The sequence below is a fragment of the Theropithecus gelada genome, chromosome 12 (genome assembly GCF_003255815.1).
Source record: "Theropithecus gelada isolate Dixy chromosome 12, Tgel_1.0, whole genome shotgun sequence".
NCBI classification, from domain to species: Eukaryota; Metazoa; Chordata; class Mammalia; order Primates; family Cercopithecidae; genus Theropithecus; species Theropithecus gelada.
Genome location: NC_037680.1, coordinates 114,559,402 through 114,574,759, shown reverse-complemented (window position 1 = coordinate 114,574,759; position 15,358 = coordinate 114,559,402). Strand labels below are relative to the sequence as shown.

Genomic DNA, 15,358 nt, shown 5'->3' with positions numbered 1-15,358 from the left:
GTCTCGCCTGGATATCTCGCCAGCTCTTCCACATCCCACTGCCCTTCCTACAATGACCATGGTTTCTGTCACATGCCACTGTGACTGGTGTGGCAGAGCACACGGTCATGTGAGTGGGATCCACGAAGTCACTGGGCTCCACCTGTGTCTTCTGGTCTATCTGGGGCTCCTTGCCACAGCACTCCCCAGGGATACAGGTTTTCTCTTTTCAGACTAACTTGAGGCGGAAACCTCTCAGGAATAGGAAAGGAGACTACTGACCCACAGGGCCGCACCAGCTGCAGCTCCTCCACCTCACCATGGTTAGGAGAGGGCAGAAGGACACAGGTGAACGGGGTCACTGAGGTTGGAAGACATATTTTTAGAAAGGGATATCTGGTAATATCAATGACTGGTTTGACACAAAGTAATCTTTCAACATTAGGCATCAGGGATGACATAGGAGTGATGAGCTGCTAGGAACATCATGAAGTTGGACACTGAGGTGATGAAAAACCAACACTGAAAAATACAACAAATACAGACAGAGGAGGCCTTGTAGGCCACAAGAGCATCACCTGGGCATCACCTACATTATCAGAGAAGGGGAAACACCCAGACATGAACTGTGGACCAGAGGCCCAAGGAAGAGACTAAAGGGAAGTGCTAAGTCACTACGGCTACTATGTAAGTCTCTCCTGGTTACTGGTGCCCCCTGACAAGTATTTACCCCAGTCGGCTGTGCATGGAGGCCCTGTTCACAGGCGTTCTCTTCCCCAGCATAGGGAACTCTTGGGGCAGGCACTGTCATTTCCAGTTGGCCCTGGCATAAGCTTTTTTTTTAAAAAAAGCAGTGAATTTACCGGAAGAACTCTGGCTCAGTGAATTTGCCAGTGAGAATCAACAAGGCCTAAGCTGAATTTTTTGAAGAGATCATTCAGTTCTTTATCTACCTGTGTGAACAAATAGATATTTTAACAATGCAGGATCCCCAAATGCTCCCATCAGTGGGTTTCTTGAAGAAGTTTATTTTTTCAAACCACAATTCTTTCAATAAATAAATTTCTGTAACCCATGGAAACCTGGGGTAAGAGAGGTGGCGTAGACAGGTGACATGGACGCCTCTGAACCAGCCCCTCTCAGCTGTTCAATATTTTTTATTTTAGGCAGGGCTATAGGAGGGAGGAAAGAGGGCAGTGACAGTTTTCTCATTTTTCAAATTATTCTTTGGCAAAGAACAAGTTAAACATTTTACTAAGACTATGTATCAACACTTTACTAGACTTATTTTATGAATAGTGAATGTGTAGCAAACTTGAATTTCCAAAGTGAAACATATGGATGAAAGTGAAAACTGGATGGGGTGGCTCACATCTGTAATCCCAGCACTTTGGGAGGCCAAGGCGGGCGGACTGCTTGAGCTCTGGAGTTTGGGACCAGCCTGGCTAACATGGTAAAACCCCATCTCTACCAAAAATACAAAAAATTAGCTGGGAATGGTGGCAAAAGCCTGTGGTCCCAGCTACTTGGGAGGTTGAGGTGGGACGATTGCTTGAGCCCAGGAGGTGGAGGTTGCAGTAAGCTGAGATTACACCACTATACTCTAGCTCCAGCCCGGGTGACAGAGTGAGGTCCCATCTCAAAAAAAGAAAAAAAGAAAGTGAAAACAATCCTGAATTGATGGTTTACATCTTCTTGTTGGAATTCTTACATGAAAAAAACACAATCTGCTTGATTTGATTATTGGCAAAAAGGGTGATGTTAACAGGAATATGAGACTTATTTTGAAAATCTCTGAGGGAATAAGAAGGTTCTACTTAACAAAGGTAAATCAGAATGCACCAGTAGTGCCATGGGTTTTACGGAAGAAACTGGAACTGATTTTCCACAGCAGTTCTTTAAGTAAGTGGGGGTGGGGAGTGGCAGCAGAGCAACCCCAGGAACAGCAAGTGGGGTTTGTTCACTGCAGACTGTGACAGATTTTTGTGATCACCACCGCCTGGGAGTATGCCCTCTGGGATTTTATTTTTCTTTTTTGGGGGGTCTAGAATCCAGCAGAAGGGCTATTCAATCTTTCTGCTGCCGTAAGAAAAAAAACATGCTGGGCCTATCACCAGATGGCCTCTGAATGGGCTAGGACTCTGCTGAGACTGGCCTAGCTATGAACACTGTTGTGTTCTACATCCCACAAGGTCTTTCCAGACAAGTGTGCAAGTAACTAGAGACAGAGGAAAATACGCACAGGTGCTTTGAATCATGTGAACAGCCAAATACTAAGGTACATGATCCTTTAAAAGAACAGACATTCACAATGTTTTAGCTCCTGAGCAGCCTCTCAGGCCTCCCGTGCTTGGAGATGAGGGCAGGTGAAGACAACCCTAACCCAAGACACCGGCTCCCTGTGGTCTGTGCCCTGCAAATAAAGCTGGTGGAAACACCACAGACGACGAGTCGTGGGAGAAAAGGCGAGGGGCACAGCTGAGATCCATTTTCAATATCTGAGTAATACTCTTGCCTTGGCTCCTTAGTAGAAAGACTGCAAAGGGCTGGTCACCTGCTGGTGGTTATTTAGGGGAAGATCGGAGGTAAGATGTGAGCCGCCTTCTGAGAGGCTTACCCTGGAAGTGTTTCCTTCTAGGAGTGCTTGAAAAATATATAGCTTACGCATCAAATTCTAAGCAATAGTCATAAGGACCCTCTGGAGTCCAGCCAAGAACCAGGATTCAGGAAGCAAAGGTTCTGGATGCCCAACTGGATGTCAGAGCTTCCCAAGAGCTTCAGTTCCCCAAGGGCCTGCCCACTCCCACCTATTTCCAGGACTGGTCTTTTGGCCAAGTCTAGGGATTCCCATTCCCTGACAGATCAGAAATCACCAACTAGTACCCGCTTGGTTGGGGGCATATGCGTTGGAGCCAGAAATGTGACTTTGGCCTGTGAAAGAGGGAGGGGAATGCCAAGAAGTCAAAAAGTCTGGAAGGAAACCAGGTCCCACAGTCACCCAACAGATCCCAAGGGCCCCACCGGCCAAGCACCCAGGACAACACCAGCTACTTACTGTGATGGGCCGCATCTGAGTGTGCTCCTAAGATGGGGTGTGTGTGCAAAATATTTCTAGGGGATTTCCACTAGACAGAATGGGATGATTCAGTTATCTGGACATTTTAAAAGAATTGCTTAATCCCTGATAACGAGCAAAGTGATTTTCTACTGTGCAGATACTTTGATGTTAGAATAACTGATATTACCACTTTCAGTGTGGTCCAGAGGGCACATTGTCTTTCACGTACACTGCATAAATGTTTCCACTGGACAGCAGGCACTGGCATTTCTCCCACAGAAGTGCTCTTCTGAAAAGTCCTGCATCAACACTTGCACCACCAGCCGGGGAACTCCAGGGAGCCTGAGCAACTACTATGGGATGTGCCCTGCCTTGGGCCTGGGAATGGCACCAGGCAGAGAACCTTATTTCCTGGGTCACAGGAGGCAGGAATTAGCTGCTGGCCTCCTGCCCTGACTAGAGAGGATGCCTAGTGCTCAGCTGGCAAGTTCCTCTGACACTAGGCAGAGGACAAGTGTGAAGCTGCAGTACCTCCCTCTCCTAGGCCCTGAGAGGCGAGGATTAATGTGTCTCCTGGAAAAGCCCCGAGTTCCTGAGATGCCATCATTCTCTTTACCTAATCTCACCCTTCCTGCTCTGTGTGGCACGTTAGCCAGGGGCCACCCTCAAGTCTAATGGGTGCAAAGACAAAGCAAGGCCTACATTCCTCACCTGCTGGGTCTCCGTGACAGAATCTCCATGACTCAGAGATTCTATAAATTAAGAAAAACAAACTAAACCCAGTAGATGGCAGACAGGGGAATCTAGAGGTCTAAGGAAGCTGGCAGTTAAATCTGAGCGTTAGGCAGGCAGCAAATGAAACTAGACAGACATTTATTTTGCGTTTGATTTCACTGGTTCAAATGTCTACATGCTGGAGTAAATCCACTTGCCTCTCTTCAGGGCTCTTCCTCTGCAGTACATTAACCTGGCCGAGGATGGCATATGCCACTGTTGACTCTTGGTCCTCCAAGGCCTAGGAGGCTCACCCCACAGGCAGGGCCTGGAGCCATGGCAAACTCAGAAGAAGGCCATAGGTACAGTCTCAGTGACATCAGACATTAGGCTGATTCCTGAGGCATCGCTCCTGTCTCCCAGGACAGCAGGGTCTGATGCTCTGGTAAGTAGCTACCAGGTCACAATCACATGACCACTGCAGAAACATCAACCCCAGCTGGTCCAGGTTCCAGCCAGTTTCCTCTGGGCAGCATGTTACAATGGGCTCCCTGCCTTTTTGTTTTGGTCATCCAAATCTAGCTTCAAAGGGCTCCAAAACGTCCTCGCCACATCTGGACCTGAAAGCAAGAGCTGATTTTTAAGAGTGAGATTCTCATTGCATTTGGACAAAATGAATAATGTGCCTTTCATATTTTCTTTGTATTTCTCTTCAATAGTTGCTTGACCCAACATCTTTCTGTCTGCTCTATACAATGAAAATACAAACTAAATGAGAATAGAAAAAATAATTAAAGCATTAAATTGTACAAATTACAAATCTGTTCCAAAATATACTTACATTAAATAAAATACGCATTTCAATAAGAGATCTACAGTGAATGACTATGCATTCTGGGAAGCTTCACAACATCTAGGCAGGGCCAACATTCGTGAAAAAGCTAAGAGATTTTGCATCCAATCACAGTTTGTAGCGGGTATCTTATTGCCAATCTGCAAGTTACGCTGAACACATCATTAGCATCGCTTGTGCAGAAAACCAATTTTGTTTGGGAAAAGGGAAAGCAAGCTCTGGCCTCAATTTTGAGTTCATTACAACTTCTTAAAAATTTCACCAACAGCCTATACAGTACAAGTTCAAAAAAGTAAACATGTTAAGGTAAGCAGACAACTCTTCAGAAGCCCAAACACATTTTCTTGCTGTATTTATGTTGAATTCTCCATCTACAATGAGCAGTCATGAAGATGGTCTTCTTCAGGGCAACATGGTCACAGGACTGGGGCAATCCAGGGGACTGAGAGGGAGTATGAGGACGGGAGAGGGGGCTACCTCTTGCTGTTTCACGTTAGAGACAAACTGTAACACAGTCCATGGGCCTGCAATCGTCCCCTTTTATCATCTGGCATAACGCTTGATGTAGTCGTCCACTTTATTCCGGAAGTCCTCCTGTGTAGTAAGAGCATTGGGGACAGAAAGAAGAACGGGAAGAGTGAGTGAGTGAGTAAAGCAGCGCTTCAGGGACAAGTCAGATCCACCAGCACCAAGGCCCCCTGTGGTCGCCAAGGTGGTAGAAGGACTGGGACCTCGCGGAGTCTGAGTGCCATTTGCCACAACCTAGGTGCCTACTGCATGCAAGACACAGTGCTGGGTGTGCTGAGCAGGGGAGCATGCGGAAGGCCTGAGTGGGAGGGACCCTCAGGGGGCACCTATCCCTCCTCATTTCCAGACGGGGAAAGTAGAGCCCAGAAAAGTGTGGTCAAGGTCACAAAGCCAAGACTTCTTTGGCCACAATGGGTCTCAGCCACAGCTACTGCTCTCAGGAAGACCCTTGTTTCTGTATTTGTCTTGCTGGAATGATTTCCCTGGATGCTGCTACCTATTTAAAATGTGCCTGCTCTTCACAGCCCATGTACAGCCCCCCATCTCTTCTGGGCAGGATGACTACACCCTGCCCAGAAGAGAGCTGGGTGTGCCACAGAGCTCCATCCTCATGCATTGAAGTGCAGGTGGCCAGTGACCAAAGGCGGTGTGGACCTAGGAATCACCCCAGGCCAGTATGGGTGGAACAATCTCAGATCTGGGCCACTGTCAAGTTTATCCCTGGATCTGGTATCCCCAAGGTTACGAGTAAAATCCCATGGGATTGTATGAGCCATAAGAGTGACTTGGAGCTCTTAACCCTCTCACTCCTACAACACAGCTGCTGGGTCTCGGATGTCCCCGCAGGATCACACTGCTTCAGTCACATCAATGCCATGCAGCCCCCACTGCACAGGGAACACGGCACAGTTACCACAGTTCTTAGTGGGCATGAGTTCCATTTCCTTAGCTAAGCCTCAGTCCTCCTGTCTAAGCCTCAGTCTAGCCTCTTTGCTGATTCCACTGCATAATCCCGACACCTGGCAACGTGCAGGGCGCACCCAGGTACTCGGTGTATACCTCGCTGCTGCCACGATGCCCTCTCGCAGGGGAGACCCTGCCTGGAGCATGGTCCTGGCCAGCTGGGCACCAGGTGCCTGCCCTCCTGCCACACCCTTAATTAGCACAGCGACCCTTTCCAGGGCCGGCAAGTTCCCAATTTGAAGCTATGGATATGGTCCCATATTTTCTCTGGTCTCAGGGTGAGAAAGTGGAGTGCTCTGAGTCTACCCAGGTGCCTCTGCCCTGCCAACTTCCCTATTTGTCTACAGGATGGCGTTTGGAGCCTCCCACATGGGCCTTCACCCCGCAACAAAGGGGAGCTGTGCAGAAACCCTACCTGCCCTTTTACAAAACCTTCTCAAGGCCATTTCCCCAGAGCCAGACAATACTGTCAGCTTACAAGGACCCTGCAAAAGCTTACAGGATGTAAAATGAAGATCCCATAAATGCCCCGCCTCTCCATGTTTCGGAGGACAAAAGACGCCATGTACCCTTAGTTGCCCTGTTCACCTCACCCAGCACAGAGCCCAGCATCCATGCCTGCAGCAGGCCCCATGCTCCAGCCTCTGCTGCCTCCCTCCTCCTCTTCTACTGCAAGGGACACAAAGCACAGAGCCCAAGTGAAAACCACAGACTCTGGAGCCACACAGAGGAGGATCCAAGTCCTGGGCTCTGCCTCCGACAGGCTACTCAACCATGGCGAATCTCAGCTTCTTGGCAGCTGTGTCCTCAGCAGCAAAACAGGGATCATAATGGTATCCGGCCCAAGGGGCTGTTGTGAGAAACAAGTGCACTCTGTGTCAAGTGCATGGAAGCGCGCCCGGCTCCTACTATTCCATTCCTCTGACCTGCGCCAGTCATAATGGCCTCTTTTCTCTGCCCTGACCTCTGCAGCACGTTCCTGCCTCAGGGGCTTTGCACTAGCAGCCAAGGTTTTCTGGAGCGCTCCTCTCTCACCACCCGGCCCTCTGTGGCCCGCTCTCCACTTCACATGCTATGTTTGTTCACCTATTTTTTTTTTTTCACCTATTTTTTTTCATTTTAATTTTCATCTTTTTTTTTTTTTTTGAGATGGAGTTTCGCCCTTTTTGCCCAGGCAGGAGTGCAATGGTGCAATCTCAGTTCACTGCAACCTCCGCCTCCTGGGTTCAAGCGATTCTCCTGACTCAGTCTCCCAAGTAGCTGGAATTACAGGTGCCTGCCACCACGCCTGGCTAATTTTTGTATTTTTACTAGAGACAGGATTTCACCACGTTGGCCAGGCTGGTCTTGAACTCCTGACCTCAGGTGATCTGCCCACCTTGGCTTCCCAAAGTGCTGAGATTACAGGCGTGAGCCACTGCATCTGGCCGTGTTTGTTTGCCTATGCTCCGCGTCCTCCTGCTGGAATGTGTGCGCCACAGGGACAGGGACTGTCATTCCCAGTCATCCCGAGCACTTCGCACCTCCCCTGGCATATAAGTGGCCACCAGCCAAACAGGTGATGAACGAGTGGACATAAGGAAGCGGCGCTCAACAACTGTGACTATTACTCCGCATGAAGACGTGGGTGGGGCTGCGGCACTGCTTAGGCTTCATGTGGAGGCATCACTGGAGATGTTAGGTCCATTTTACTGGGACTAAAAGTGTATCAGTTGCAAAGTCTTATTTCATACAAATCAGGAATATGAAATCTTATTTCATACAAAGAAAGGTAAAATGGAAGACATCTCTCCACCTGGAGCTGTGGGAGTGCCCCTATTGCCATCACTTTCTATCTGACAAGGCTTGGTCCACAAGAGCTAGTCATCGCCAGCAACAGCAGACAGGAGTGCAGCCACGAATGCCTGCAAGGGGTGGGCCAAGGGGCACATTTGCCCAGGGCTTGTCAGTGCAGTACCAAGCCTAAGGCTTTGCTAGACAACACAAGCCCATCAGAACCACTGACGGACGGCAGGAGTCAGGGACTGACTGCTCTCATGGGGAGCTGTGGGCACAGGGCTGCCTTACACCACTGTTATTTCTCTTGAGGACCCCTGCTGCCCCAGCCCTCAAGACAGAGCTCGCCTCCTCGGCAGAACACCAGCCTCAGTAGATGGTCTGCTCTGCCCGCCTGCTTGCACTGCACCACTCCCTGTGCCCACTGTGCCTGCCACTTGTTTTGTGAGTCTCAGCAGGATGCATGCTGGGTGGCACTTCTCTCGCCTCCCTGTCGGAGGTGCTCCTGCCCACTCTTTGGGGCCGTGGTCAGGCAGCATCTCCTGGTCTGAACTTAGGCTCAAGACTGTAGCAAGGACTTGGCAGGGCACATTTCAGATGCCCTATTCGGTCGTGCCACATAGTAGGTCTAACTAACATTAACGGAAGCCAAGGCGCTGAACATTCTGCACGATGTCTAGAACTAGCTAGAGGGGTTTTAGAATGGTGTTCAAAGCTACATCAGGTCGGGTGCAGTAATCCCAGCATTTTGGGAGGCTGAGGCGGGTGGGTCGCTTGAGGCCAGGAGTTTGAGACCAGCATGGGCAACATGGTAAAACCCTGTCTCTACTACTAAGAATACAAAAATTAGCCCAGTGTGGTGGCGCATGCCCATAGTCCCAGATACTCGGGAGGCTGAGGCACAAGAATTGCTTGAACCTGGGAGATGGAGGTTGCATCTGGAGATAGAGGTGAGCCAAGATTGCACCACTGCACACTCCAGCCTGGGCAACAGACTCTGTTTCAAAAAAAAAAAAAAAGCAACTTCAGCCAAACGAACAACAGTGGCTGACTGACTGCCACAATGGCAAGGCTGCCACAATGGCAAGGCTGCCATAGGGAATCTGGTTCAGGTAACGGAATGTGAGGTTCTACCACCAAATCCAGCCAGAACCCTTCACCTAAGCTGAGCTACCTTGGTGCCAGCCACACATGACCTGCCTCTGCCGGCTCCTGTTCCATGTGCTTTGCACTGGGCCAATGTTAAAGTCATTTCAGACCCCCTTTCCTGACAGCACTTCCCCTCCTCAAGGCTTGTATGCTTTCTTTTATCAGACAGTTAAAACCACTGCTGCCTTGCTACTCAAGCACAGTGGAAAGGTGACATTCACCGACTATAACTCTTTCAGCTTGGTTTTGTTGTATTTTTTTCTTCCCAGTGAGTTTTAATATATTGTTTCTAGGTAAACTGTCTTCCTTAACAGGTGTCTTACTGGAAGACCTCAATGTGGCTCCTGAAATGAATGACGAATCATTTATGCACTGCATTAGAGGAAAAAACCTTTTAGAAGAGGAATTGAAGATTAAAAGTAATGAATAGGGGGAGCTCTCTGAACCTTTACAATCTCAGGGTACTGCCCTAAAAATTAAATAAATAAATAAAAATTAAAAACAGTAATGAATAGGATCTCATTATTTTTGGGTAAAAATCAAAGTCAAGTTTGTATGAATGTGTATGAGCTCAGCAAAAGGTGTGGAAGGATAAGGTGGGCCACTGGAGGTCAGGAGGGTGCTGGTGGGTGTGACACCATCCATTCTCCTTCTCTGTTCCTACCATTTATTTATTTATTTATTTAAAGATGGGGTCTCACTCTGTCACCCCGGCTGGAATGCAGTGGCACAATCTTGACTCACTCAACTTCCTGGGCACAAGCAATACTCCCACCTTAGCCTCCTGAGTAGCTGGGACCACAGGCATGTGCCACTATGTCTGGCTAATTTTTGTAAAGACAGAGTTTTGCCACGTTGCCCAGGCTGGTCTCAAACTCCTGAGCTCAAGCAATCTGCCCACCTTGGCCTCCCAAAGGTTGGGATTACAGGTGTAATCACGATGCCACCATGCTAGTGCTATATCTGTTTTAAATTACTCATACTAAATTCTACTAGGAAATCACATCAAATAAAAAGCATTTCTCAGCTGGGTGCCGGGGCTCATGCCTGTAATCTCAGTACTTTGGAAGGACAAGGCAGGAGGATCGCTTGAGGCCAACAGTTCAAGACCAGCCTGGGCAACAAAACAAGACTCTGTCTCTACAAAAAATAAAAGTAAAAAAATTAGCTGAGTGTGGTGTCATGCACCTGTAGTCCCAGCTACTCGGAAGGCTGAAGTGGGAGGATCACTTGAGCCCAGGAGGTAGAGGCTGCAGTGAGCCACTAATACAACACTGCACTCCAGCCTGGGTTACAGAGTGAAATCTTGTCTCAAATAACAAAACAAAACAAAAAACAAAAAAAACAAACACACACCAATTCTCTCTAACTTTGGGTAAAGCATTTTCCTGAGGTTACATACATTTACTATACCATATTGTTTACAAACTGCTTTGAATTCCAGCTTTGCATCCCACCACTCTCAATTTCTCATTTATCCAATCAAGAAACAGTAGTAATCATCTTTGTGACAAGTACATCAACCTAGAATAAGCCTGTTCCTGGCTCACCTTGTCCCGCAAATGATGTTCTGCAGCTTCAATATTCAGTGGATCATCAAAATTCAAAAGATCCTTAAAAAGAGAGAAACTTAAAGTAAACACTGGAAGAATTGCTTTTCTGCTGTTAAAGTCTTCTTTTCATGGCACAGTAAGAGAAGTCTAATTAGCAAATGGCAGACCAAACTGAAGAGCTGAGAATCCCACTAAGAACTCAAGTGCTTGTGATATGGAAGTATCGAACACGTGGGCATTTTTTTCAAAATGGTGACTGACAACTGACTGAAAGAAGTCAGAGATATGTTGACATGCAGTTCTACAAAGTTTGGTGAAGACGGAGTAAACTGCAATCACATTCATTTCTGATGCTATTTGTGATAACTGGAGAATGAAAACCACTCTCATTAAGCATTTCCAAATAAAAATCCCCTTCTTTTCCATAAAAATTATATTTTTCTTTTGTTTTGTGATTAACAGCTTTGACTTTTTGAGCCCATGGGTTCTCTTGGGGCCTTCCCTGGACTTTCCTTTCTCTGCTTCACCAAGCCTCCCATGCACAGTCAGTAGGGACGTCTGGAACCCGAGCAAATTGCATGGTAGTGTCACTAGGCTCATGTCCCCAGACTCAGGAGAGGGTGCCAGACCCATTCTCCCCTAGAAAAACACTGCAACGGCTATGCCCCTCAGCCCCAAGAAGCACTCTGGACTTTGGACCAAGGCCGCATCTTATCTTCACACTGCTCACCCCTCTTGCTGAGAATCAGAGGGGCTTGCTTGGCCGGGCATGGTGGCTCATGTCTATAATCCCAGCACTTTGGGAGGCTGAGGCGGGTGGATCAACGAGGTCAGGAGTTTGAGACCAGTTTGGCCAGCATGGTGGAACCCTGTTTCCACTAAAAATATGAAAATTAGCCAGGCATGGTGGCGCATGCCTATAATCCCAGCTACCCGGGAGGCTGAGGCAGGAGAATCGCTTGAACCCAGAGGAGGATGTTGCAGTGAGCCGAGATGGCACCACTGCACTCCAGCCTGGGCGACAGAGCAAGACTCGGTCTCAAAAACAACAAAAAAAGAAAAAATCAGGGGGCCTCAATTTGTCCTTATGACGAATCATGGCTTTCTAATGCAGGCTATAGGATGGATCATCGTCAAGACAACCGTATTTCTCTTCAGGAAGGACGTTAAATTTGGGGACAATGTTCCTGGAGATTAATATGGCTGTGACCATTAAAATGTTATAAAATAGCAAAAAAACCCTGTAAATCTCTATAGTCATTCACAGTTGGAAAATTAGATTCCAAGTCCCAGAGAAAGGCAAAAATGTAAAGTACATTATTAGATAGACTGTATCAGACACACAAAATTTCTTATCTTCTTTACTGTATATTAGACCTAAGATAAATGAGTTGATCAGAATAACCATTAAAGACTTAATTAGCAATTTTGATTGGCTTTTTTAGAATTTACTGAGAGTACTTAGAGATGGGAAGTTAGTGTGGCTATAGCAGATTTCTCTTCAATTTTTTTTTTTTTGATTTGAGATGGAATTTCGCTCTTGTTGCCCAGGCTGGAGTGCAATGGTGTGATCTTGGCTCACTGCAACCTCCGCCTCCTGGATTCAAGCGATTCTCCTGCCTCAGCCTCCCAAGTAGCTGAGATTACAGGCGCCCGCCACCATGCCTGGCTAATTTTTTGTACTTTTTTTTTTTTTTTTTTTCAGTAGCTGTGAGATTTCACCATATTGTCCAGGCTGGTCTCCAATTTCTGACCTCAGGTGATCTGCCGGCCTCGGTGCCTCCCAAAGTGCTGGAATCACAGGCATAAGTCACCGCACCCAGCCAAAAAAATTTTTTTAAGTCCAAGGAGTCAGTGTTTCTTTCCTCCCATTAATTCCCCTGCAGCAAGTCGCCAATCAAAACCTACTCAGAGCCAAGGAACCTGGGACAGACATGGTGGGCTCCAGAAAAAAATCATCATGGTGGCTGATGATAATGACGGCACGTGGGCCCCTAGAAGCGCCTGAGTTCACATCTGTTCTCTTTGGCTCTCTCAATCAAATCTAGAGATGCCAAGGCTCAATATTACAACGGAGCACAACGGCCAGACAGATTTCAAATTAGGCTCCAGAAATAAAACTTCATTCACTTCAATGAAAAAGCCAAAGACAGAAGCAGAACGAAGTGGCTGAGAGCAGCAGAAACTGTGAAGTCCAGGTCTCCATCAGGTATGACCTCCCACGGAGATTCAGGGAGATCCTGAAATCACTGGAAGTGCTTGGTTTCTCTGCTTGTGTGATAGACATTCACCAGCTAACATCAGACAGAAAGACAAAAGGTAGGCAGGGACTCAGTTTAGTTTGAGGCTCTGCTTTTGCTGAAGATAAGAACACTGTGCCCTCAGATGATGGGACAAGGAAGAGCAGACCCGCCCCTAGTTTAACTGAGTCCTGCAGGTGCCTCTGCTGTAGGCAACAGCCAGTGACCCACATGACACCGGCTAGGAGGATGCTCCTAAAACAGCCCCCTGGCCTGGGTGGACTATCCAAGATCATAGAGGCACCTTAGGTTTTATCAAAATAGCAAAAACTTTTTTTTCACAAACAGATCTCTGAGGCTTATTTCTTTTTTTTTTTTTTTTTTTTTTTTGTTTGAGGCGGAGTCTTCACTCTGTCCCCCAGGCTGGAGTGCAGTGGCACCATCTCAGCTCACTGCAAGCTCCGCCTCCCGGGTTCGCGCCATTCTCTTGCCTCAGCCTCCCGAGTAGCTGGGACTACAGGCGCCGCCACCGCGCCCGGCTAATTCTTTGTATTTTAGTAGAGACGGGGTTTCACCTTGTTAGCCAGGATGGTCTCGATCTCCTGACCTCGTGATCCTCCCGCCTCGGCCTCCCAAAGTGCAGGGATTACAGGCGTGAGCCACCGCGCCCGGCCTGAAGCTTATTTCTTTAAAAGCACCTTTATGAATTAAAAAGTAAAAATTCAAAGGAATGTATAATATTGTATTAAAAAAATCCAACCAACAGCTTTTAGCTAAGTCCATTTAGCCTCTTCCTGCACTAGGGCCATTGTCTGAGAAATGCTATTTCCTGAGAACAGCAAACTTCAGCAGCTCATCACTGACAAAAAGACAACAACTCTGAGGTTCTGGACTCGTGAAAAAGCCTTCAAGGCTGGGTAACCACAAAATCATCCACCCCAACCAGGACACCTGGGAGGTGACAGGGCCACTCCTTGGGCTGGCTAGTGTAGCCACAGGCACAGACATGGACTGGGCCAAGTGACCCCAGGGTAACAGCCACCCTGCTGGAAGGGGCTAAGGCAAGTGGAACCAACCTCATCCCCTAGAAACTGGGGTCAGCCACCTCAGCAGGGCAGAAGTGAGACTGCTGTGGCCCCTGCCCCAGATAACCTCCCCACGTGTCACTCCAAAGGCCCCTCATTCCCCACCTCACTGTTCTACTTCTGACTCATAAAACAGAAACAGAAAAAAGGGGGGTTATTTTTTCATTTATTATTTTTTTAGAGACAGGTCTTGCTATGTTGCCCAGGCTGGTCTTGAACTCATGGGCTCAAGTGATCTGCCTGCCTCAGTCTCCCAACGTGCTAGGATTACAGGTGTGAGCCACCATGCCCAGCAAGCATGTTTTTTGGGGGTTTTTGTGTGTATCTGTCTGTTTTTGAGGCAGATCTCTGTCACCCAGGCTGGAGTACAGTGGTGCAATCTCAGCTCACTGCAACCTCTGCCTCCCAGGCTCAAGCAGTTCTCCCACCTCAGCCTTCCAAGTAGCTGGGACTACAGACGTGTGACACTATGCCCAACTAATTTTTCTATTTTTTGTAGAGACCGGTTTTGTTACGTTGCCCAGGCTGGTCTCGAACTCCTGGGCTCAAGTGGGGATCCGCCCAAAGTGCTAGGATTACAGGCGTGAGCCACTGTGCCCAGTCCACATTTCATTTTTTAACATGGTTTTGTGTTAACGTTAATGTAATATCTAAAACCAGTAACAAGGAAATCGAGAAAAACTTGGGATTTTGATCACTGTACTTACAGTAAACAAAGAGTTTAATCCCCAAACGACATCCTGAAATAAAAAAGAAAACAGAAAACAAGTTTCAGGCCATTGTGCATCTGTATGCATGTGTAAACCCATGATCAAGAAATATGCATTGTACTGTATCAAAACCTGTCTTCAGCATGGCTTGTTTTTCTCAAGATAGAAAATTAAAATAACTTGTCTTCAAGTGTAACAACAAACTCTGGAAAATTCAAAGAGGTGAGCAGTCTCAGGTAGTGAATATAAAATCAAAGACAGCATCAGCTGCCCTCCCAGTCAGACCTGACAAGCCTAATCCTGCACGACAGGGCCCGCAGGCCAGTGTCTGCATGGGGGCTCTACCTTGAATCACCTCTTTTTTTTTTTTTTTTTGAGACAGAGTCTCGCTCTGCTGCCCAGGCTGGAGTGCAGTGGCCGGATCTCTGCTCACTGCAAGCTCTGCCTCCCGGGTTCACGCCATTCTCCTGCCTCAGCCTCCCGAGTAGCTGGGACTACAGGCGCCCGCCACCTCGCCCGGCTAGTTTTTTGTATTTCTTAATAGAGACGGGGTTTCACCGTGTTAGCCAGGATGGTCTCGATCTCCTGACCTCGTGATCCGCCCGTCTCGGCCTCCCAAAGTGCTGGGATTACAGGCTTGAGCCACCGCGCCCGGCCAAATCACCTCTTAGCTGTTACCACCAAATATGGTTCTGACTTCTAAAAAGTCACCTTCAAAATAAAGTCTGTTGTTTTTACATCTACTGCCCC

General features: G+C 47.7%; 1 protein-coding gene across 6 annotated transcripts in view; it reads right to left on the bottom strand.

The window, feature by feature from the left end:
* Positions 1-3,893: 3,893 nt before the first annotated feature.
* Positions 3,894-15,358, bottom strand: part of UBE2F (ubiquitin conjugating enzyme E2 F (putative)) — a 76,577-nt gene continuing 65,112 nt past the window's right edge. For 5 of the 6 annotated variants that reach the window (XR_003122102.1, XM_025403944.1, XM_025403948.1 and 2 more), the window contains 3 exons: positions 14,606-14,638; positions 10,571-10,633; positions 3,894-5,198 (listed from right to left, as the gene is read on the bottom strand). Coding sequence is in view for 5 of the 6 variants with exons in the window: in XM_025403944.1 (XP_025259729.1) it covers positions 5,148-5,198; positions 10,571-10,633; positions 14,606-14,638 (147 nt within the window). In the remaining variant the exon portion in view is untranslated. The remainder of the gene's footprint in view (positions 5,199-10,570; positions 10,634-14,605; positions 14,639-15,358) is intronic. The other variant, XM_025403946.1, reaches the window with a different exon arrangement.